The sequence below is a fragment of the Paroedura picta genome, chromosome 1 (assembly GCF_049243985.1).
Source record: "Paroedura picta isolate Pp20150507F chromosome 1, Ppicta_v3.0, whole genome shotgun sequence".
Taxonomy (NCBI): domain Eukaryota; kingdom Metazoa; phylum Chordata; class Lepidosauria; order Squamata; family Gekkonidae; genus Paroedura; species Paroedura picta.
The window spans coordinates 22,023,792-22,047,395 of NC_135369.1; the positions used below are offsets into that span (position 1 = coordinate 22,023,792).

Below are 23,604 nucleotides of genomic sequence, written 5' to 3' on the forward strand. Positions count from 1 at the left end.
ATTGATGGAAGAAACCCGGGGCCTTTCCGCGCCGGTTAAATGTAGCAAGATCCTTACCTTAGGTAGCTGTTATATTATGGCCACTCCATATGACATTGCTAACATCCAGCATCCGGGCAGTAAACAGCTGGCTACATCCTCCTTTTTAAATCACACAAAGTGGATTCCCCAGCCTAAAAAGTGCAAGCTAGAGGAGAGCAACCAGCAAGCCACCAGCAAAAGAGATGAAGAAGTGCTATCTCCATCTCCAATATCCCACCCTTGTACCCACCTCCCTCTCCCTTCTCCAGGGAAAGGGTTTGTTTGTTTGTTTTAAGCCAACTGCCTGGAGCAACGAATAGGCATACAAGCATGCAGGCAAAGCCAAAAAGAAATTTCCCCTCAAAGTTGTCACACAAAGCATACCTCTCTAAAATCCCCCCCAAAAAAAAAATCAGGAACAAGATTTATTTTTTAAGTATCAAGACTTGCGATCCCATAATAGGTGACAATAAAAAAGCACTATGCATCAATGATTAGATACATAGCCATTTCAATGGAGAAGTATTGAACTAAAAAAAAAATTAGCAGGCATCGAGGGCCCTTTAAAACATTGAGAAAGGGGATTGGTTGCCAGGATTGATTAAAAGGCAGAAGAGAGTCCCGTGTCAAGCGCATTGCTCTCTTCCATCATTTCCAGCAGGCAATGTGAAGTGTAAAGAGCGAAAAAAGGCGGCAGACCAAAGTGAGACAGCAAGAAGGTGAGAAATGGCTGGAGGCGCGATAATATTGAGCACTACGCCATTACACTGGCGTAACACTATTTTTTTCGATGTGCGGAAGTGCTCTCGGTTTCCACTGGACCTAACAACAGAGCAGAACCATGGTCTGGCATGCCCCTGTGCCTTCAAGAGCAAGGCTACCTGTGAATAGTTGCCAATCAACCAGCAACAAGAAGTCGCCAACTCCAGGTTGAGAAACACCTGAAGACTTTGGCGGGGGGGGGGGGGTGGATCCTGAGTAGGGTAGGGTTTGGGGAGGGACTTCAGTGGGATATAAATCCATGGAGTCCACCTTCCACAGCACCCATTTTCACCAACTGAACTGATCTCGGTTGCCTGTAATAGTGTGAGATCTCCACTGACCACCTGGAGGTTGTACAAAAAAAAAAAAGAAAAAACACTGTGTAACAACACACTGAATCAGAATTTACACAATCTAAGAAAAGGTTATCCGGTGCTTTAAAAGGACAAACATAATATAACAATTCTACAAAAATGTTGTCTAACGGTAGAAATGCCACTGGAAATTCCAAAGCCAGGTGAGGAACCAGTAAAGCCTGTATTTTGCTTGTGACTCCTTCCTCAGTGGGCCCCGACCAAAAACTTTTTACTGCACAAGTGCCTAGAGGTCTCTAGGTAATATTCCTCATGAAATATCTTCATGAATATCTTCATGGTTTTATTGCAGAGTAACAACTCCTAAAGCATAAAGGACTGCAAAATAGGTAGGCCTGTCGATTACCGTATATCTTCTTAGCTGTATAAGTACATTTTGATTAAATGGCAATGATAAATATACTTTGCTCCCATGTGGCATATATATGGCTTTCTGGAGTCTAAGCAAAAACAAACCCCGCAGACTTAGCAAAACTTTTGGTTTTGCCCAGTTCCCTTATCTTCTTATAGCAACGGTTGTGTTTACTTAGCGATGTTCTTGTACATTTTGCTAGAGAATATATCCCGTGTCTCCTTAACTATTTGAGTACATCCCGCTTTATTAACAATGACTGGAAGTAAACAAAATTGGAGTTAGTACCATGAACTCAAGCTATGCACTCTTAAAATGGCCCTAGCCTTATTAATCACACTACTTTGCCAATCACTCTTGCTTATTTGCTCAGAACAGCCTTTCTGTACTTTTGTACCCCTGGCTTTGAGACAGCCCATGGCGCAATCATGCCGAATATGGTTGGGAGTCAACAAGAAAGGCAATTTTCAAGCTGGCGATGGCAAAAACTTTATTCAAACAACAGAACGAGTTCCTAGGTACAATTAGCCTCATTTTCATTTCACTTCATCAGTGAACTGTAAAAAAATCAGACTATATCATGTCCTCATGAAGATCTTATAAAACAAAAAGAATATATATATATATAAATTTTTATATAACTAAAGTTGTTTTCTGCCTTATTATTATAGTGTAGTATTTCTTAATTGGTTTTTCCAAGGGTACTACAATAAATTTGATAGTTTGGTGTATAGAATTGGCCCAAGAGATAATTTCTTGTAAAATGTTGGGATCCTTATAAATCATAAATATATCATCCAAAAACATGTAAAAAATATTATCAAAATACGGATTGTTTATATGATGTCTTAGCCATTTCAACTCAAATTCATACATAAATAGTATAGCCAGGTTAGGGGAAAGGGAAGCACCCATGGATACACCAGGTGTTTGTACAAATAGCTCATTATTAAATTGAAATTTTTTCCCCCAAGGACAATAGCTAGAAGATCCAGTAAAAAATGTGCAGGAGATCTATCAGTTTCTCTGTGATCCAAGTATATACTAACTACATTTCTAACTTCATCCAAGGGGATATTCGTGTATAAAGCTTTAACATCCCAAGTTACTGATCGAAAAGATGGTTCCACTGTTAATTCCTCAATAAGATTAATAAAGTGAGTATAATCTTTAAGGACCTGTGGTTTGTGGTATTAGTTTTTTCAAATGAAAATCCTAAAATTTAGAAAATCACCTATCACCACAAGAAAAGTCTGGCACTTCCTTTTTTCCATGTCACTGACATTTCTGACATGCAATGGCACATTTATTAATGGTAACCAAAGCAGAGATGCTATCAGTCAACAGGAAATTCAGGTTTGACTTTGCAAAGGACTTTTGAAACAGGACCACGGTGGAAGAGCCAGAGCGAGGTGTCTGTTGTTTTCATAAGTTGATCAACAGCAACTATGTGTGGAGGGGTCCAAATCAGAGAGGTGGGGGCATAACCCCACTGTCATTTTTATGACCTCAATGGTTTCCCCTGGACCGTTTATGCACTGGAGGTTTCATGCCAGGCTGCAGGCTGGAGTTCTAGTCATAGCAGCTTGCCCCACTGCTTCCTGCACCCACATGGGAAAGCATTTGGTCTGGTGCACCTCATCTGCCCCTGATTTGTGCTCCTGCACAGGAGCTGGGGCAGAGAAGTTCCCAGTGCATAAACGGTCCTGGTGGTGCTAATTCCCTCCCTGGAAGGAAACATGCAGGCAGCAGTTACAGGAATCTGTTTGAGGTGGAGGGAGGGGGGGGAAGGCTTAGGAAGTTAAGAGTTAACGGCCCCTCTTCCTGTGCCATGGCACAAGGATTGCCAACAGGCCTGGGGAAATGACCTACCCCTTTAAAGGTAAAGGTATCCCCTGTGCAAGCACCGAGTCATGTCTGACCCTTGGGGTGACGCCCTCTAGCGTTTTCTTGGCAGACTCAATACGGGGTGGTTTGCCAGTGCCTACCCCGGCGATCGCTTCGCCGGAAGATCAGAGGAGAGAGCCAGGGGGAGGGACTTTGTAGAAACCACAACAATGGTAACGCACAGAACTTTCCCGCTAGTGTTGCAGATTGGTTGCAGGAGCGTAGCGCTTTCCGGAGGGTGAATCCACTTTTTGGGATTTCCCTAAAAGCGCTACAACGAAGGGCTTTTTGCGGATCGGTTTCAGGTGTGTGGCAGATTGTCAACGACGTTGTGCATAACAGCAAATCAGTAGCGATTTCAATTGGCAACCATTGTGCAATTTTGAAGGAGTGCGGAAAGCCCCTATGATTCTGTGATTAAAAGGCCCCATGGTTTCTCTGATTGGTTTCCTGCTCCAGATACATTTCAATAAATGTTTATTGTTCATCTTGATGCTTTTCACAACCCTTTCCTCAAAATCCCTTTTTTCATGCCTGATTATTGACTTACATTTCTGACAGAGCCTGTGTCTACTCCTGTTCAATTCATTGGAGCAGCCCTTCCACTTTTTAAAAGGAGCCTCTTTACTTTTTATAGCTTCCTTGACTTGCATTTCTAACCATACAGGCCTTAATTTAGACTTAGCAATAATTTTCCTGTGGTGTATGCAGGTTTGCTGAAGACCGAGGTTGAGGTCTGATGCAGGATCGAGATTTGCAGCCTCTGACTGTGTGACTCAGTGTGACTCGGTAGCTAAGAAGGTAAATGGGATTTTGGGCTGTATCAAACAGAGTATCGTATCCAGATCACGGGAGGTGATGGTACCGCTTTACTCTGTTCTGGTTCAGCCTCACTTGGAGCACTGTGATCAGTTTTGGGCACCCCAATTGAAGAGGGATGGAGACAGACTGGAACGTGTCCAGAGGAGGGCAACAAAGATGGTGAGGGGTTTGGAGACCAAGATGTATGAAGAAAGGCTGGGGGAGCTTGGTCTGTTCAGCCTGGAGAGGAGATGACTGAGAGGGGATCTGATAACCATCTTCAAGGATTTAAAAGGCTGCCATATCGAGAATGGAGTAGAGTTGTTCTCTCTTGCCCCGGAGGGATGGACCAGAACCAATGGGATGAAATTAATTCAAAAGAAATTTCATCTAAACATCCGGAAGAAGTTCCTGACAGTCAAAGTGGTTTCTCAGTGGAACAGGCTTCCTCGGGAGGTGGTGGGTTCTCCACCTTTAGAGATTTTTAAACAGAGGCTGGATAGCCATCTGACAGAGAGGCTGATTCTGTGAAGTCAAAGGGGTGGCAGGTTACAGTGGATGAGCAATAGGTTTGTGAGTGTCCTGCATTGTGCAGGGGGTTGGACTAGAGAGCCAGTTTGGTATAGTGGTTAGGAATGTGGACTTGTAATCTGGCAAGCCGGTTTTGATTCCGCGCTCCCCCACATGCAGCCAACTGGGTGACCTTGGCACTGATAAAATTGCTCTGACCGAGCAGTGATATCAGGGCTCTCTCAGCCTCACCTCCCTCACAGGGTATCTGTTGTGGGGAGAGGAAAGGGAAGGCGAATGTAAGCAGCATATAAGAATCAACTCATGACCCAGGAGGTCCCTTCCAACTCTATGATTCTATGACCGGCTGAACCTCTGCCTGAGCTAAGGAGCCAAGACAAACACCCGGGGCTGTGCCTTTAAGCCCGTAGTTGAATCACAGGCCGTGGAGGGTGTCTGCCAGGCTCTCTGCCAGGCTGGCTGCGCCGCCGGCTCCAACCCGCCCTGGCACCGTCTCCCCTCCCCTGCCTCCGGCCCGGTTCTTCGGGGAGGCAAAGCGAGGAGGGCGTCCCTCGAGAGCCGCCTCAGCCCAGTGCAGCGCGCGCCTTTCCCTCCTGCCATCGAGGAACGCGGAGGCAAAGCGGCAGCCGGAGCTCTCGTCGGTCTCCTCGCGCCGTGCTTGTGACAGCGCAAAGCCTCCGTCGGCGGCAAAGATTTGAGAACGGGAAGCGCTTCCCCTGCCACAAATTCAGCCCGGGAGCGGACTCGGTTCCTTTAAGAAGGCCCGCCCTGATTCCCCGGCCGGGCTTTGCGAAAAGCCAAGCGCCTCCTTGCGCCTCCTTCTTCGTGGGCTGGAGGGGTCGGAGGCGAGCGGGGCGACCGCCGCGGGCTCGGGGACCGGCGGGCGTGAAGTGGAGAGGGCGGCGGGTGGCTTTCTCCCTCTGCGGGCCGGAAGGGTCTCTGTCCGCCCCCCCCTCCTCTCACATCCCCTAAAACGCGTAAGTTCAGGGGCGTTGTTTGCAAAACCTTAGAAAAGCACCTTGCGCTTTGGAGAGGGGGCGGGGCGCGTGTTCCGGTCAGGGTAGTGCATTTGTAGAGTTGCCAGCCTCCCGGCGGTGGCGGGAGATCTCCTGCTATTACCATTGATCTGCAGACGACAGAGGTCTATTCACCTGGGGGGAATGGATGCTTTGGAAGGGGGTCTCTATGGTAAGGTGACCAGATTGTCCCACTTTTGGAGAGGCACCTGGCAAATTGTACTTAACGTTGAAATTTAAAAATATATATTACAATACTATTTTTGCATGCTATACGTTCTATGAAACTTTTTGTTGCTCCATATAGACCAAAATTTTAATCAAGAACCCCCGCCCCCACCCCCGGTCAATGGTGTCCCGCTTTACCAATGTTAAAATCTGGTCACCTTACATGAGAGAGAGCCTACTGAAGTCCCTCCGCTTCCCAAATTTGTTCTCTGTGTCTGTGGTATTAAGGGAATTTTATTGGGGACTTTTATGCGGACGTGAGCCATTGGGAGCAGCGGGTAAGAAATCTAAAAATAAATAAATAAATAAATAAACAAACAAACAAACCTTGGCTTCCTCAGGCCCCACCCTCCAAATCTTCCAGCTATTTCCCAACCTGCAGCTGGCAACCCGATTCATCTCAGAAGAAGAGTTGGTTCTTCTTTGTCGTTTTTCTTGGCCAGAAGGAGTCTCAAGGGGGCTTCCAATCGCCTTCCCTTTCCTCTCCCCACAACAGACATCCTGTGAGGTAGGTGGAGGTGTGAGAGTTCTGATAGATCTGTTCTGTAAGAACACCTCTAACAGGACTGTAACTAACCCAAGGTCCCCCAGCTGGCTGCATGTGGAGGAGCGGGGAATCAAACCCGGCTCGCCAAATTAGAAGTTGGCGCTTCTAACCAATACACCGAGCTAGCTAGGTTTCTAGGGAAGGCCTTCCAAATCAGAGATTCTGTTCTTTAGAAAATCACCACAACCTTTTTCTTTTTTTTTGTTACTTGCCTTTGTAGAATTCTTGCATTAAATGGTGACAGTGTGGTGCAATGGTTACCGCGTTGTGTTAAGATTGGGCAGAACCCAGCTCTTTGCCCCGGAAGTTGACTTGGTGAGCCCAGATCTGGTCGTGCACTTTCAGTCTAACCTGCTTCACAAGACTGTTGAAAAGAGCAAGTGTCCAGCTGCACCGTCAAGACGAGCAACAGTGATGGCAGGGAATGAGCTTTCCTGAGTCACTGCTCACTTCTTCCCATGCAGCAAGAACCTGAGTCCATCTTGCCGTATATAGAAAAGTGATTCACGAAAGCTCACTGTGCCAGAAAATTTGTTTTTTGAGGCGCTCCTGCCCTCTTCGGCTGATGCGGCTGCCCATCTTGATCTGTCTTCTCAGGGTCGTTGTGATGGTAAAAATGGAGATGCGAACGTTGGAAACTTTTTTGGGTCCCTATGGCGGAGAAAGGCAGGGTATAAATGAAGTAAATAAATCATAAATAAATGATTCTGTGAATTTAGACAGATTGTAAATGGGTGGGCAGAAGGGGTTGTTGTGTCATTGAATTATAGGGTTGGAAGGGACCTCCAGGGTCATCTAGTCCAACCCTTTACTTGGATGATCCTGCAGGTCCCTTCCAGCTCTATGATTCGATGACACATTCCCTCCTGCCCACCCATTTACAGTCTGCCTAAATTCCCAGTATGATTTATTTATGATTCATTTATTTACTTCATTTATAGCCTGCCTTTGGTGCTTGGCTCTTGCATGCCCAGGGAAATGCTGATCACCACTTTGAGGTCAGGATGCAAATTTCTTCTAGGCCAGACTGGTCAGAGATTCTGGGGGTTTTTTTTTGGGGGAGCATAATCTGAACATGAAATTGGGGTCACCATGGGTGGGCAGGTAGTTGTGAATTTCCTGCATTCTGCTGGGGGTTGGACTAGATGGCCATGGAGGTCCCTTCCAACTCTGTGATTCTATGAAGTATATTCATGAGACTTTTTATTAATGCTGACTTAGTAGAGCCAAAATTCAGTTCTAGTACACCTGGATGAGATGAAGTAAGCATTGATTCATGAAAGCTTAAACCAGGAAGGGATGGTGGTGGATTTTAAGGTGCTCCTGGGTTTCAGTTTTGCTCTACTGCTGCTCGTCTAGCATGGTCACCCACCCAAATCTAATCACATGCTGTAAGTATTATATTTCTTTTATATCTATAGTAATCAAAGGATCTATCTGTCCGTGGCAGCCTGGCAGCATAATAATTGGGAAGTGAAACTAGGCATCTCAGAATGGCTGTGGGAGTTGTCATGCCCAAAATGAAGAAGAAGAAGAAGAGTAGTTGGTTCTTATATGCCGCTTTTCCCTACCTGAAGGAGGCTCAAAGCGGCTTACAGTCGCCTTCCCATTCCTCTCCCCACAACAGACACCCTGTGAGGTGGGTGAGGCTGAGAAAGCCCTGATATCACTGCTCGGTCAGAACAGCTTTGGAAGAGAATCAAAATATCCTGGCAGAGATTAACTCTACAAGATCCCACTGCTATTTCAAGGGAAGCAAAGAGGTATTAATGAGAAGCCAGGAAGGTGCGGCCAGCACAGATAAGGAAGGTGGAAAATAGACCCTCCGTGCCAAAGGAAAGTATCTCCCTGAGCTATCCAAGCCAGCATGGTGTAATGGCTATAGTGACTGACAAGGATCTAGGAGCACCAGGTTCAAATCCCACCTGGGGAAAGACGGGGCATGACACTTGCTGCAAATCTGGTTTTGTCCACAGTTCACCTAAAATACTTCCTGTAAATTGACTTGGAAGTACATGCTGAGGAATGGTCGTGTAAGAGTGCAGCCAGGCAAAATGTAGAGTTGCCAGCTCTCGATTGGGGAATAATTGGAGAGTTTGGGAGGAGAGCCTGGGGAAAATGGAATTTGGGGAGGGACTTCAATAGGGTATAATGCCATACAGTCCACCCTCCAAAGCTGCCCTTTTTTCCAGGGGAGCTGATCTTTGTCATCCGGAGTTCAATTGTAACAGTGAGAGATCTCCAGGTGCCATCCTATATATATATATATATATATATTTTTTTATGTTGCCTGCCACTCCCAAGCAGGCTCGTGGCAGGTTACAGATGTCCAGCTAACCCCTCCCCATTAAAACCCCATAAAAATGGACAGAAAAATACCAATACAATAGACCAAAGATCCGTATCTGGGCTTTTCAAGGCCACAGGTCTGGTGTATTGTGTGGATTGTGATTAGATTGCTATGGTGCTGGTCATACGAATACCATATTGACAGTCCATCTAAGCTCATGTCCAGTTTCAGGCAGTGGCCCAAAGGCCAGCAAGCACAGGCCAAGGCTCTCCTCACTTGTTGCCTCTGTGCCATGAATCTGACTTGTCCTCTTTTAAAAGCAGCTATGCTCATGGTCCGTCACGACATCCATTGGCAGTGAATCCCCTTCGGGAGAATGTTCAATGTACGTCACGCTGCCACTAAAAAGACCTTCTTGTCTCTCCTACATTGCCCCGGATTGGATGGCAGCAGGATGTGCTACAGATATTAAAGGTGAGAGGTAGGAGTAGGTTTACATGGCTGGGGAGAGGGTCAAGTGCTTCTGATACTTTTTATTTACAAAATTTGTGTCCTACTGGGAATTTAGGCAGTCAACTTATAGCAACTGTGTAGGATTTTCCTGGCAAAAGGCATTCAGAGGTGGTTAGCTACTGCTGCGTGGTGAGCATGGCATTTTTCAATGGTCTCCCATCCCAATACTAGGCCAGGCCCAACCCTGCTTAGCTTTTGAGAGCTAACAAGATCAAGCTAACTTAGAAGAAGAGTTGGTTCTTATGTGCCTCTTTTCTGTACCTGAAAGATTCTCAAAGCAGCTTAGAGAGTTCAGTTCCCTTGGGGAAAATGGATGCTGTGGGAGGTGGATGCTGTAGCATTATACCCTGCTGAGAACTGTGTCCTCCTCAGGTTTCATTCCTAAATCTCCAAGAGTTTCCCAACCTGGATCTGATAACCCTACCCATCTGCCCCCTGCTGGTGTCAAGGGGGGACCTGGCAAACCAAGTGCTTTCCCTAGTACCTATCTTGTTTGAAGAAGGGTTGGTTCTTCTATGCTGCTTTTCTATGCCCGAAGGAGCCTCAAAGCAGCTTACATTCGCCTTCCCTCTCCTCTCCCCGCAGCAGACTCCCTGTGAGGTGGGTGAGGCTGAGAGAGCCCTGATCTTCAGTAATATCAGGGCTCTCTCAGCCTCACCCACCTCACAGGGAGTCTGTTGTGGGGAGAGGAAAGGGAAGGCGACTGTAAGCCGCTGAGAGAGCCCTGACATTCCTGCTCAGTCAGAACAGCTTTATCAGTGCTGTGGTGAGCCCAAGGTCACCCACCTGGTGGGAGAGCGGGGAATCAAACCCGTCACTCTGGATTAGAAGTCTGCACACCTAACCACGACACCAAGCGGGCTCTCCACACCAAGGTGGCTCTCCCTTTTGGCAGCTGGTAAAAACATTGTCTTAATTCACTGAGGTATTGAGTTTTGCAAACTTTTTCTTCTTGAATAATCCTGTGCCCGTTTGCTACTCCAATGACTCTGTCCTCGGTTTTTTTAATGATTTATAATTCTTCATAATTCTTCCTTTTAAACTGCTTTTCTTATTCCGGTGCTTTATCCATTTATTATTGTTGAGAATTGTCTCGTGCTTTTCAAAAAATATACCGATTTAGACAAGATCTATCTATGTTAAATATGGCACAGTATGGCCTTTGAGATATTCTGGTCACAGGCAGTTTGAATTTGGGGGACCCTTAACTCTCCTCCCCCCCCCAAAAAAAAATAATCTAGAACATCCTGTTTGTTTAATTCTAATGCTCAGCATGTCTTGTAAATGTGCATTTGTGTAAGCAGCAGGTTGCTAGACAGTGTGAGCAAACAAAAGAGCGGAGATATATTTGGGAAGCCAAAAACCTATTAAAGTTTAACATTTGGAAAACAAGCATTGGCAGGCAACTGTCCAAATATTTGGCATGCTGCTTCTTCCCGACTTCTCTTCCCCCATCCCTCCCCAGCAAGGAGTGCTGCAAAATACATTGGAAGCAACAGAGAATACAGCGTGTCCTGTTTGGGGCGGGCACATGCCAGTCTGACCTCAATCCGATCTCTGACACGTTGTTATTGCACATTTTGGAAGTTTTGCGCTTCCCTGTTTGAAATCCAGCAAAGTGTGTGTGTGTGTGTGAGAGAGAGAGTTTGTGTGTTTTTAAATTACAGAGGATTTTTAGAAATCTTGAGTTTCAGTTATATGAAGTTCCCTTTACTTGGTTTTAAAACAGGGGTAGTCAAACTGCGGCCCTCCAGATGTCCATGGACTACAATTCCCATGAGCTTCTGCCAGCGCTGGCAGGGGCGCATGGGAATTGTAGTCCATGGACATCTGGAGGGCGGCAGTTTGATTACCCCTGTTTTAAACCAATGCTAAATATAATACAAGTCTCAGGCTGACCTGGACCCACCTTAACAAAGTGGTTTGTTTTCTTCAGGTTCTGGAAATCAAGCAGGTACTGGGAGTTGATCCCAAGCATGCATGGATGGGATTTGGATCAGGACCACAATACGCAAAGAGAGGGCACTTAAGTGTTTCCTTCTAAGCTATTTTATTGACCTGGAAAAGGCCCTGGGTGCTATTTGCCCTGTTGGGAAATCTAGGTTCACTCCATCTGTATATAGAGAGCCTCCTTTGGGGTAAATGCTGTGGATATGATTGCCAGCCTCCAGGTGGGGCCTGGAGACTGCCTGCTACTACATGTGATCTCCAGATGACCAAGATTGGTTCCCCCAGGAGAAAAATGCTGTTTTGGAAGATCAACTGTAGGGTATTATTCCTTGTTCAGGTCCCTTCTCTCCCAAACTATGACCTTCCAAGTCTCCACCCCCCCCCCCCAATTCTCCAGGTATTTCCCAACCCAGAGGTGGCAACTGTAGCTGTGGACCCGTTTTGGTTTGAGTTTTCATAGACTCAAAGAATCATAGAGTTGGAAGGGGCCATACAGGCCATCTAGTCCAACCCCCTGCTCAATGCAGGATCAGCCCAGAGCATCCTAAAGCATCCAAGAAAAGTGTGTATCCAGCCTTTGCTTGAAGACTGCCAGTGAGGGGGAGTTCACCACCTCCTTAGGCAGCCTATTCCACTGCTGAACTACTCTGACTGTGAAAAATTTTTTTCCTGATATCTAGCCTATATCGTGGTACTTGTAGTTTAAACCCATTACTGGGTGTCCTCTCCTCTGCAGCCAATGGGAACAGCATCCTGCCCTCCTCCAAGTGACAACCTTTCAAATACTTAAAGAGGGCTATCATGTCCCCTCTCAACCTCCTTTTCTCCAGGCTGAACATTCCCAAGTCCCTCAACCTATCTTCATAGGGCTTGGTCCCTTGGCCCCAGATCATCCTCGTTGCTCTCCTCTGTACCCTTTCAATTTTATCTACGTCCTTCTTGAAGTGAGGCCTCCAGAACTGCACACAGTACTCCAGGTGTGGTCTGACCAGTGCCGTATACAATGGGACTATGACATCTTGTGATTTTGATGTGATGCCCCTGTTGATACAGCCCAAAATGGCATTCGCCTTTTTTACCGCTGCATCACACTGCCTGCTCATGTTTAGTTTACAATCCACAAGTACCCAAAGGTCTCGTTCACACACAGTGTTACCTAGAAGCGTATCCCCCATCCAGTAGGCATGCTTTTCATTTTTCTGTACCCAGTTTTATATTTATGTGCCCAAGAGCCTCCTGCTAGCCCTAAAATCTGGCGATGGGAATGAATGTTGCAGTTAATTTGCTAAAATTATATATCAGTTTTGGTTCTTGTTTTGGTTTTAAAAGGAGGAGCTTAATTAAGGGGCCATGCTATGTTAATTTTTAAAATTACAATTATTCTTAGCAATTGGAAGCATTCTTCACTCCTGAAAAGTTTGCTGTGAAGAAGAATTTTGTCTGCTGTTGATTTCCTTAAATATTTAGTATTTTTAGTGCTATATGATTATTTTTTTCAATTCTGCTTCATAGTTTGTGGCTTTTTGCTAATATATATCTATAAAACACAGAAAATATTTATATCTTCCCCAGTCAGCCATGAAGTTCATGAGGTGCCCTTGGAGCAACATGGCCTACTTTACAGGATTGCTGTGAGTACAGAATTGAGGGGTGGGGGGTGGGGACCCACGTATGTTGCCTTGAGCTCCTTAAACAGAGAGGGGGAGGAAAAACAAAACTGATATTTATGTCCTTCTTCTCCTCAGTTTAAGAAATAAGAGTTTGTTTATAGGAGCGGGAACCAAGCAAAGGAAGGGAAGTTGTAGGAAGAAAAGTGAAAGTTTAACTAAATGGGATCGGGGAATGACTGGAAAACTGGTTATTAACTTGAATCAGGGCCATGGTGTGTGTGTACGCACACACACGTGTGTGTTCGTGATGAGGTGCAATCCTAAGCATCTTTAAACAGCAGTAAATCCAATGAATTCAATAGCACTTACTCCTTAGTAAGTGGGTTTCAAATTGCAGCCTTGTTTTCAAAACTGCTTTAGAAATAGATGAGTTTCCACTTCTTGCTTGGGAGGTGGGGGAGACAGCTGTGTTACCCTGGGGCAGCAAAAAGAACAAGCAGGAGACCTGTGAGACCTTGAAGCCAGCATTTCTGTTAATTCTAGTTTTCGGATACAAGATGGAAGGGATTTCTCATCCAATAAAAAGTAGGCTAGAATTTTAAAAGTCTTATTCTTTATGGTGCCCCCAAGACTTCTCCTTATTCCCGTGTTGCGTGAGACTTTAGCCATTCCCCCTTCAGGAGTGCAAGTCTTCCTGTGGGCCATTGTACTTTCAGAGCACAGGAGAGCTACAATCTTTAGTTGCTACTAAACAAGATTTCTTCCCTAGCAAAGTTCCTAGTGGTTTTGATTCAAGCCACCCGAATATATTGCGAATCCATGAGTGGACATTTGACCTTTTTCAGGCTAGAAGTTTGGTATGGAATAACGAGGAGACAGTAAGAGGTTGGAGGCCCTTAGCCTGCAGCTACAACATCTTAAAATAGCATATAGGATGTGTTGCAAGATGAACTGGATTATCTGGTGATGGGTGCAAAACAGGTTTCATGCCAGGCCAGTCATTTGTCCCATAACCTTGCAGCTCCCACTGGAGCACACAGGCCCCTTGCGAGGCAGAAAGCAAAAAGAAAACGGGGTAGTGCTTATAAACTGGGAATTAATTTTAGGTGATGAGCTTGCTAAGAGTCAACAGATGCTGAGTCATATTGTCTGGTGGTCAGAGGTTAAGCCACACTCCCTCGTAAAGAAAATCCCTCGACTTGAAGAATTCCATTGGCATTGTTACCTTCAGGCATACTGTAGGAGTGAGGGAGGCGTGGTTTAGTGGTAGAGTTTCAACTTTGCATGCAAAAGATCCCATGTTTAGTGGCCACCACCTTCACTTTAAAAAGGGACCATAGTTTTGGTCAGTGCAGGCAATGCAGATTTTGACGGATGAAGGAGCTGGCTGGCTCAGGCTAATTCATTCTCATCAGCCCGCAGAAGTTAAGCAAGATCGGATCTGGCTGATATTTGGATGGGAGACCTTCAAGGAATACCAAGGTTTGACACAGACATAAGCAGTGGTAGATTACCTTTGGGTAGGGGTTCCCAAACTGTGGCTCTCCAGATGTCCATGGACTACAATTGCCATGAGCCTCTGCCAGCATGCTGGTATGGGAATTGTAGTCCATGGACATCTGGAGAGCCACAGTTTTGGTCATCCCAGCCTTTGGACCATCTCTCATCTTGAAAAAACCCACAGGGTCTTCATAAGTCAGCCGTGATCTCATGATACTTTTCATCACCAAGAGTCTGACTCAGTAGAAGGCATCTTTGTGTCTGCTGAACTCATCCAGCTCTGCATGGTTTCATTCATGGTAACCACCCCTTGCATGTACAGAGAAAAGACAGGTGACGTTTTCCTGTTCCAAGGCTATTAAGGAAAGAAAGTTGGCTTTCAATGGCTAGACGATGTGGGAATAGATGAAATGAAACCTCCTCTCTTTCCTGTGGATTATAGGCCAAATCAAGCCTGAATTCTCCCAGGAAGCTTAAAGGGCTAAACTGAGGCTATTACATCATGAGAAGACCGGACTCATTGGAAAAGACAATAATGCTAGGAAAAGTTGACGGCAGAAGGAAATGAGGAAGACCAACGTGAAGTAGACTGACTCAATCAAGGAAGCCATGGCCTTCAGTTTGCAAGAACTGAGCAAGGCTGTTGATGAAAGGATAATTTGGAGGTCGTTAATCCACAGAGCCATCATAAGCTGGACGTGGCTGGATGGCTCATGGCACACACTCATCCCTGCAACTGGAGGTAAAAGGAAGATGACCTGAATAGGATCGGGGAGGAGAAACAGCTTTTGTGAAGTTTCAATGATTGATTTCATGGAGTGTGGTCGCCATAGGTGGTTGTCGTAGGAGACTAGTGCAGGGGTGGCCAGACTGTGGCTTTCCAGGGGCTCATGGGAATTGTAGTCCATGGACATCTGGAGAGCCACAGTCTGGCCACCCCTGCACTAGATAGTAATGCACAGATGGGAGGGGAAACCTGTGGCTTCAGAAACCCTAAGATTAGAGAGGGGCTTTCCTCAGATATGCCTTCTTGCTTGGAATAAAAGGCTTTTTGTTGTTGTTGTTAGTTGTGTCCAACCCATTGTGACCCCATGACAATGATCCTCCAGGCCTTCCTGTCCTCTACCATTCCCTGGAGTTCATTTAAGTTTGCACCTACTGCTTCAGTGACTCCATCCAGCCACCTCATTCTCTGTCATCCCCTTCTTCTTTTGCCCTCAATCACTCCCACCATTAGGCTCTTCTCCAGGGAGTCCTTCCTTCTCATGAGGTAACCAAAGGCTAATCTTTCTTTGTCTAGTGCTCCAGTGTGGAGTTGGCATGGAGGATATAAAACACCTACAAGGACCAGACATGCAGATTTTGCCACCTGTCACTTGAACTGTACTCTGGGAAACTGATACCTTTTTGCTGTCTGTTATTATTATCGTGTCTTTTCATGTTGTCCTGCTGAAAGCAAAGAGTAGAGATGCTTGAGGATACCATTTAAAAGAAAGGGTTGTTGTTGCCCCCCTTCCTTTTCGTGGCGTGTTTAGTTGTCAGGGCAGAGCACAGCTCCGTCTGCATCAGCCTTTCTCAATTTCTTTTACCATTGAGAAACCCCTGAAACTTTCTTCAGGCTTCGAGAAACCCCAGAAGTGGTACAATCGTGCAGAATATGGTTGGGAGGCGGGGCTGTGGACATGCCCACCTGAGGCCCCTCCCCTTCCCACTCTTTCCAGGCCCATAATTGGCCATTTGGGGGGAGGGGTCAACATGACCATAAATGGTCATATCACCCGATGAATGTTTGATTTAAAATTTAAAAAAATACTTCCACCCATTTGGGAAATCCTTCAAGGACCATGAAGAAACCCCAGAGTTTCACAAAATCCCTGGTTGAGAAACCCTGAACTACACCACCAATCTGGCACATTTGGGCCTACTTCTCCCAAACCTTTGGACATCATGAGAGTCCATTTAATGCTCCTGTACACAAAAAGGAAGAGAGGTCTTTTTTAATATCTCGCTTTTCACTGCCCAAAGGAATCCCAAAGAGGCTTAAAAACACCTTTCCCTTCCTCTCCCCACAACAGACACCCTGCAAGGTAGGTGGGGCTGAGATAACTTTAACAGAAGCGCTCTGTGAGACCAGACCTAAAAGAACTGTGATTAGCCCAAGGTCACCCCACTAGCAGCTCCCGCAAGCAGAAAAGTAGCCTCTTGGCATGCGACTTTTCTCTGTGTAGGGGCACTTTGATTTCACAAGGAGAACATTCGTTCCCCTTAAGCCCCTGTCTGGAGTCCGAAGCAGTGTAGGCCAGACACAGATCTGTCTCTTCTGCTGGGAGTGAGAATGAGGTCTGATACGATGCCCAGTTTAATTAAGCTGGAGTGCCCATGCCCAAAGCAGAACCCGCTTTGGAAGGGCTCTTAAAAGGAGGAGAGAATGACTGTGCCGGTAATGCTATTTATTAGCAGGCATTTTTAAAATAGGTGCAAGGCGTTCCGGTAGACCCCTAATAAGGCATATGCAAAATATTTGTTAAGTTGTGCATCATAAATGAGGTCAGTAGCAGGTGAATGAGTCTGCGTTTCAGGAATATTCATCTGCATTTACCGATCTTCACACTGAAGAGTTCTGATAAGCTTCTAAGGGACTTCTGTGTTTCCTGGAAAACAGTCGATTTCTGCGCTACCAAGTCCCTCATGGCAGCCATGACAACTTTCAGTCAAGACCATTTCCGCATTGGAGGCTTTGTGCTGGGCTGCAGCCCGGTGTTTGAGCTGTGGCAGGTTGCCCTGAATCTTCCTGCTCCTGTGCAGGGGGAAATTTGGCCCGGTGCACCTTGTCCGTCCTAGATTTGTGCTCCAGCATGAGAACCAGGGCAGTGATGTTCCTAGTGCGGAAATGGTCTCAGATACATTCTAGGAGTTCTGCTTTGGAACTGAACTGTATTTACCTGAAAGAAAGACAGCAGATTTGGAGAAAACCCGCTCTGGTAGTTGCAATCTGACTAAGTTGATCGGGGATGTTGGATGAAGGAATTGGCCAATTTTTAAAAATTTTAAAAATCAGGATACCGGATGATCTTGACAGGCTGGAAAGCTGAGCTAAAATGAATAAAATGAATTTTAATAGTGAAAAATGTAAAGTTCTAGATTTAGGTAGGAAAAATCAAATGCATCACTATAGGATGGGGGAGACTTGTCTTGGCAGTATTATGTGTGAAAAGAATCTGGGGGTCTTAGTAGACCATACACTGAACATGAGTCAGCAGTGTGACTCGGTAGCTAAAAAGGCAAATGGGATTTTGGGCTGTATTAAAAGAAGTATAGTGTCCAGATCACGGGAGGTGATGTTACCACTTTACTCCATTCTGGTTTGAACTCACTTGGAGTACTGTGTTCAGCTTTGGACACCATAACTGAAGAAAGATGTAGAGAAACTGGAGTGTGTCCAGAGGAGGGCTACAAAGATGGTGAGAGGTTTGGAGACCAAGTCGTATGAAGGAAAGGTTGAGGGAGCTTGGTCTATTTAGCCAGGAGAGAAGGCAACTAAGAGGTGATAAAATAACCAGTTTTGGCAGTGGGGAAAACCCCGGTGCCATCAGGAGATCTACCAGCAGGGCCAAAAATTTAATGTCATTTTTATTTAAGGTAATTGTTTTTAAAAGTAAAAGCTATATAAAGAAATGGATTTCTCTAGGGAACTTTAAATCATCTTGTTCCTTTTTCCCCCTCACCTGTCCTAGGAAGATTGACGTTAAATATGTGAAGTCAGCTGGAGATGCCTCCACTCACAACCCTGTGGTCGGCGTTGCTGTTGGTGACGGTGGGTCTGGAGGAACAATCTGAGGCATCGCTTTGCTACGTCACCAAAGACCAGCTTCAGGCCAGTTGCCAAGGCCGGAGCTTGCTCTCTGTCCCCCCAGGCCTCCCCATCACTTTGCAGTTGTTGGACCTCTCTTACAACAAGATCAGAGAGATTAACTCTGGAGATTTCTCATCCTTTACCCAGCTGAAAGGCCTTGATCTCAGTTACAACAATATTGCGTTTATTGCAAACGATTCTTTCTCCTCAAACGTCCTCCTGGAGCAGTTAACCCTCTTCAACAACTCACTGGGGGAGATTCCCTCGCAGGCTTTGAAGCCACTGAAACGCCTGAGGGAATTGTTCATGTCTAACAACCTCTACCCTCACTCGATGCTGGATGGTGTCTTCAGCACTTTGAAGAAGCTGGAAGTGCTCTCCATGGGTGGGCCTGCGATCCAGACGGTAGGCAGTCAGGACTTCCTGTCAATCAAGGAGATCCCCTTGAAGAAGTTTGCCCTAAAAACAGCCTTCAATTTTCTGGAGTATCAAACAGGAGCCTTTTCTAAGCTCAACACCACAGCTCTGTGGTGTGATATCTCCCTCGACAAAAACACCAAAGCCTTGCCTCTGATGCTTCAGGACTTGCGTGGGAAACCAGTCAGATACCTCCGTTTCCGTAAACTCTTTGAGTTCATGTACTACATGGATACCGCAGATCTCTTTTCTGGCTTGGCAGAGTTGGAAGCTGAAGAGCTTGTCTTCTTCAGGGGGAAGTTTAATGAGAACTTGCTACGCCTGGCCCTCTTGAATGTTCAAAAGTCTCGTATTCGGGACCTTTCGTTCATAGCTATTGATTTCGCTCGGTCACCTAAATGGACGCCGCCCGAGGCCGGCATTGCCAACTTGTCCCTCCACCACTTGGTGCTGCAGGATATTAACAACCCAGACATCTTGCGTTTTGACTGGACCTTCACCTGGTTCGCTGGCGTGACTTACCTCTACATCCTCAATGTCAACTTTAACGTCGTGCCCTGCGATGCCTGGGGAGAGATGAGGAACGTGGTGGCCCTGAACGTTTCCAGAAACCGCCTGCAAAACAGCTACATCTACAACCAGGCCTGCGTTGGCCAGGACGTCCTGCCCAAATTGGAAGATTTTAACTTGACCCACAATGAATTGACCAGCCTGAAAACAGTGGCCACCTTGACCTCAAGCTGGGCCCGACTGTCCAAATTAGATCTGAGCCACAACCAGATTGGAAGCTTGAACGAGTTTCCATGTCCCTGGACTCCCAGCCTCATTTGGTTGGACTTGGCTTCCAACGTGGCTACCGTGGAGATCTTCAAGTGTCTTCCCACCACACTGCATTTCCTCGATATGTCTCACTCTAACTTGGAACGGCTCGATATGGGCTACTTTGACCTTGCCGTCGATCTCCGGGAGCTGCTGCTGAGCGGGAACAAGATCAAATTCATTCCCATCGCGTGGAAGTGTCCAAACCTGAGAATTCTGCACGTGGATGGCAACTCCTTCGGCGCCATCAGCAAGGGATCCTTCGGCAACATGCCGTATCTCGCCTACCTGAAGGCAGGGAACAACCCTTACCACTGTGTCTGTGACCTCTATGGGTTCCTTCAGGAGACCTTGAGAGACGGCAAGCTAAGACTGCTGGATTGGCCCAGGGAGTGGACCTGCTATCACCCTGAACCTCTGCTGGACACTTCCGTGGCAGCTTATGCCCCAAAGGTGACCGAGTGTGACGTCACAGTGGTGGTGGCCATTGCCGTCTCCATCACAGCCACGGTGGTCATGGTCTGCATGGTGCTGTGCTGGAAGTTCGACGTCCCTTGGTACCTCAAGGCTACCTTCCGCATTGTCCGTTCTAAATACCGGGCGAGCCACTCCCAGGCATCGAAACCATTTGCCTACCACGCCTTCATCTCTTACAGTTGCTCCGATGCCGAGTGGGTGCGGCGGGAGCTCCTCCAGCGGCTGGAGGCTTCCACACCGCCCTACCGCGTGTGCATTCACGAGCGGGACTTCACGCCGGGCCGGTGGATCATCGACAACATCATCGAGAACATCGAAAGCAGCCGCAAGGTCATCTTTGTCCTCTCGCGCAACTTTGTGGACAGCGAGTGGTGCAACTATGAGCTCTATTTTGCCCACCAGCGGGCCGTGGGCTTGGGCTTTGAAGACGTGGTTCTGGTGGTGAAGGAGCCCATCGATCCGCAAGCGTTGCCCAGCAAGTTTTGCAAGCTGCGCAAGATGCTGAGCACCAAGACCTACTTGGAGTGGCCTTCGGAAGCCAGCCGGCAGCCCTTCTTCTGGCTCCAGCTGAGGTCTGTTTTGGGGAAGGCCGAGATGGCCAACGTGGATCCCAGCAATACGGATCCCAACAGCGTGGTTCTCGATGACGCCGAGCCAACGTTAGACAGGGTTTCTGACAGCACCCTTGAGCTGAATGACCTATCTGAAGAAAATGACACTGTGGATACTCAAATGAGCTAGGTTGGGCTTTTGGTAAGGCAGGGCTCAATCTGGGTGTTCAGGGCAGGCCACGGAATCTTTCAAGTAGGACCAACGTGTACAGGTGGGTCCCGGTCACCATTTCTGGATGCAAACAGAGAAGGCTTGGTTGAGCCGTTGCATAGCCCTGGAGTTTGGGCTCAAGGGCTGTGCTGCACGCATGGCGTGTTAATAGGCAGAGCTGCCTTGAGCCTGTGGGGAGGGTGGTGTCATTCTCTCACCAGGGATTAACCCATTTGGAACTTCTGAAATAAGAGATACGGGAAGCCCTGGGCTCCTGCAAGCTCCCGTCCTGCCTACGAAGGCTTATTCACAAATGCGACCAGGGGGAAGAGCTGCCTGCAATGTTCCCTCTGATTTCCCCCCTCCTGAGCAGAGCAGTTCGCATCCTTACAGAACTGCTGTACTCTTAAAATGGGCAGTGGGCAGTTCAGGACTCTGCTCAGCTGCAGATTGCTACTGAGCAGGGCTTCCTGTGTTAATGAGCTGCCACACATGTGCACAGCTTAGAGAGGACACCAGCTGCCTGTGACCAATAGAGAGAGGGATTCTGCAGGTGATCCACGGCTGAATGTTACCCTCCACTCCTGTACCACTCCTCCTTCTTTCCTGCCACAGATTCATCTAAGTGCATTTAAAATCTAAGTGCTCGGAACTTCCACATGTGGTACTTTTCAAGTGGTGGGCTGAAGGAGTGTGGTAATTAACCCTGAAAAACACCAATTATGCACCGCTAGATCCGTTTAGCTTATTTACTCAGACAGGTGTGGCACCTATCATGTTGTGCACGGAAGGCAGAGTTTTGCTGAGTTCCTTTCTCTTCTGGCAGCCCGTTCCAACCACCAGAAAAATTGCACCCCAGGTTACGAGCCCAGACTTAGCTGCGTGGTTGGTGAGGAGTGAGAGTGAGGAAGGGCAGGGAGTGAAACCACTCTGGTCTCCTCTTCCCCAAGTAACACCCTGCTGGGGAAAGGGATCAACTAAATTCCTTTGCTCTTCCTCATGGTTGCTCCTCTGCACAGATGCAGTGACCTCAGGCGTTACCTCTCCAGGCATTGGAAGGAATTGCAGGAATAGAGAGGAACAGGGGAAATTCCACACAGATATGGCTGGGCACACTCCATAATTTTAAAAGACTCAAGCCTGCATAGCTGGTGAATCTTCCAGAGCCTCCTGTGCTGGCCAAGGAAAAGGTGGGACTTCAGATCTTTGGGCCTTTTTAAATGGAGGGTGATTATAAATTGCAGTTGACATCAGAGCCTGTCTTCATGCCATAGGTGAGAAGGGCTTCCCTTCTCATGAGTCATTTCCTCCCCATCCAGCAGTGATTATAAAGGCAGAAGAAAAAGTTCATTGGTTTTTACAGCTGACCTCTGCCTTCACTGGTTATCGGCAGCTGCTCCAAAGAACATCTCGTAGTTTCCAGCAACTAGTCATAACCCATGGCGTAGCGCCCCTAGGGCAAACTGAGGCAATTGGGGTCCCCCTAGACGAGCAAGTTGTGGGATTTTGCTGGCCGCTGTTGTTAGCCTGCCGTTTCTCCTCCGATACTGGTAAAAGTCACCTTGCAGTAACTACTTGTTGCCCCCCGGGGTGCTATGAGTCCAACCCCAGCACCAATGGTTAGACTCTGACCGAATCCCTATGTAGAAGTAGAAGAAGAAGGACTGGTTCTTATATGCCACTTTTCTCTCCCCGAAGGAGTCTCAAAGCAGTTTCCAATCACCTTCCCTTCCTCTCCCCACAACAGAGGTCCTGTGAGATGGGTGAGGCTGAGAGAGTCCTGATGTGCCTATGAATGGCTTTCCAGCTCTTCCGCTGTTGATATGTTGCCGGATCCGGGTTGGGAAATACCTAGAGCCTGGGGGAGACTTAGGGAAGAGAAGGGGCTTCAATGGGGTATAATGTCATAGAGGCCACATTTCAAACCAGCCGTTTTCTCCAGATGTACAGATACCTGATTAACTGGAGATTGCAGCCTACTTGGGAAACACCGTTCTAAATATGCTTGATTCAGAATGGTAGGCAGGTAATTCTGAGTTCTTCTGTGCAGGGGGTTGGACTAAATGATACTGTAGGCCCCTTCCAACTCTATGATTCATCCAGAACCTTGTCCCCAGGTCAGGCCCCAAGAACGACAGGAGGGGGGTATGGCTGCCTGCCAAAAGAAGCCGAACCGTTGCTTCATGGTACTGAATGTATGTGAAAGTACTGAATCGCATTCAGAATATTTTGTCACTTTATTCTTAGTGCCATTTGGCATGATGGAATTTTGCAACTCTGAAGTTTTAGCCCACTCACCAAAAGGAGGGGAATCTGGATGTGCAGTTAAATATGGATGTCTTTTTTTAATGGTGTGCTCCCTTGGTATGGACACCAGGTGTCTATGGGAGCTGTTACATCAACAACAAAAATGTGTGTGTGTGAGAGTGTTGAATTGGTCTGGATGATGCCTGTTCTGAGCTTCTACAAGTGGATTGACAATAGAGCTATAGCGGTGGGATGAATTTACTTGGGAATTCCTGCAGCATTGGGTCCCAAATGGCTTGCCTTTCCCAAATACTGGGAAAGGTGGCTTTGGTTCCCCATGAAAATGTATGGCATATTGCCAACTTGATTTTTTAAAAAATAAATGGTTACGTATGTGTTTCTTGCTGAGTGTTCTTAAGATTATTTGGAGATGGGCTATGCAAAAGGACTACCAGCCCCTTTCATGAGGGAGCAAGCATTGGAAGGTAGGTATAGTTTAAGGGTAGCATATTGCTAGTTACCTACTCACAGAAGCGGGGATCATTTTGGATTTTCGTCCTCAGTTCCAGCTTGGAACAAGATTAAGAGGAAGATGGTTCAACCATCACACATACACATACAAATAGCTGGAAGTCCCACCCCCATTT

General features: G+C 46.8%; 1 protein-coding gene across 10 annotated transcripts; it reads left to right on the forward strand.

Annotated features, from left to right (window-relative positions):
* Positions 1 to 4,972: 4,972 nt before the first annotated feature.
* Positions 4,973 to 23,357, forward strand: LOC143832335 (toll-like receptor 2). Of its 10 annotated transcripts, XM_077326608.1 has the most exons (6): positions 4,973 to 5,705; positions 6,314 to 6,480; positions 9,133 to 9,283; positions 12,845 to 12,903; positions 14,825 to 15,124; positions 18,117 to 23,357. In XM_077326608.1, exon 6 carries the CDS (start codon positions 18,152 to 18,154, stop codon positions 20,687 to 20,689), a length of 2,538 nt encoding a protein of 845 aa, XP_077182723.1. In that variant the 5' UTR covers positions 4,973 to 5,705; positions 6,314 to 6,480; positions 9,133 to 9,283; positions 12,845 to 12,903; positions 14,825 to 15,124; positions 18,117 to 18,151; the 3' UTR covers positions 20,690 to 23,357. The 10 variants fall into 10 exon arrangements, with proteins under 10 accessions (XP_077182723.1, XP_077182713.1, XP_077182705.1 ...); XM_077326598.1 differs by having other exon boundaries at positions 4,973 to 6,480; positions 9,130 to 9,283; XM_077326590.1 differs by having other exon boundaries at positions 4,973 to 6,480.
* The last annotated feature ends 247 nt before the right edge of the window (positions 23,358 to 23,604 follow it).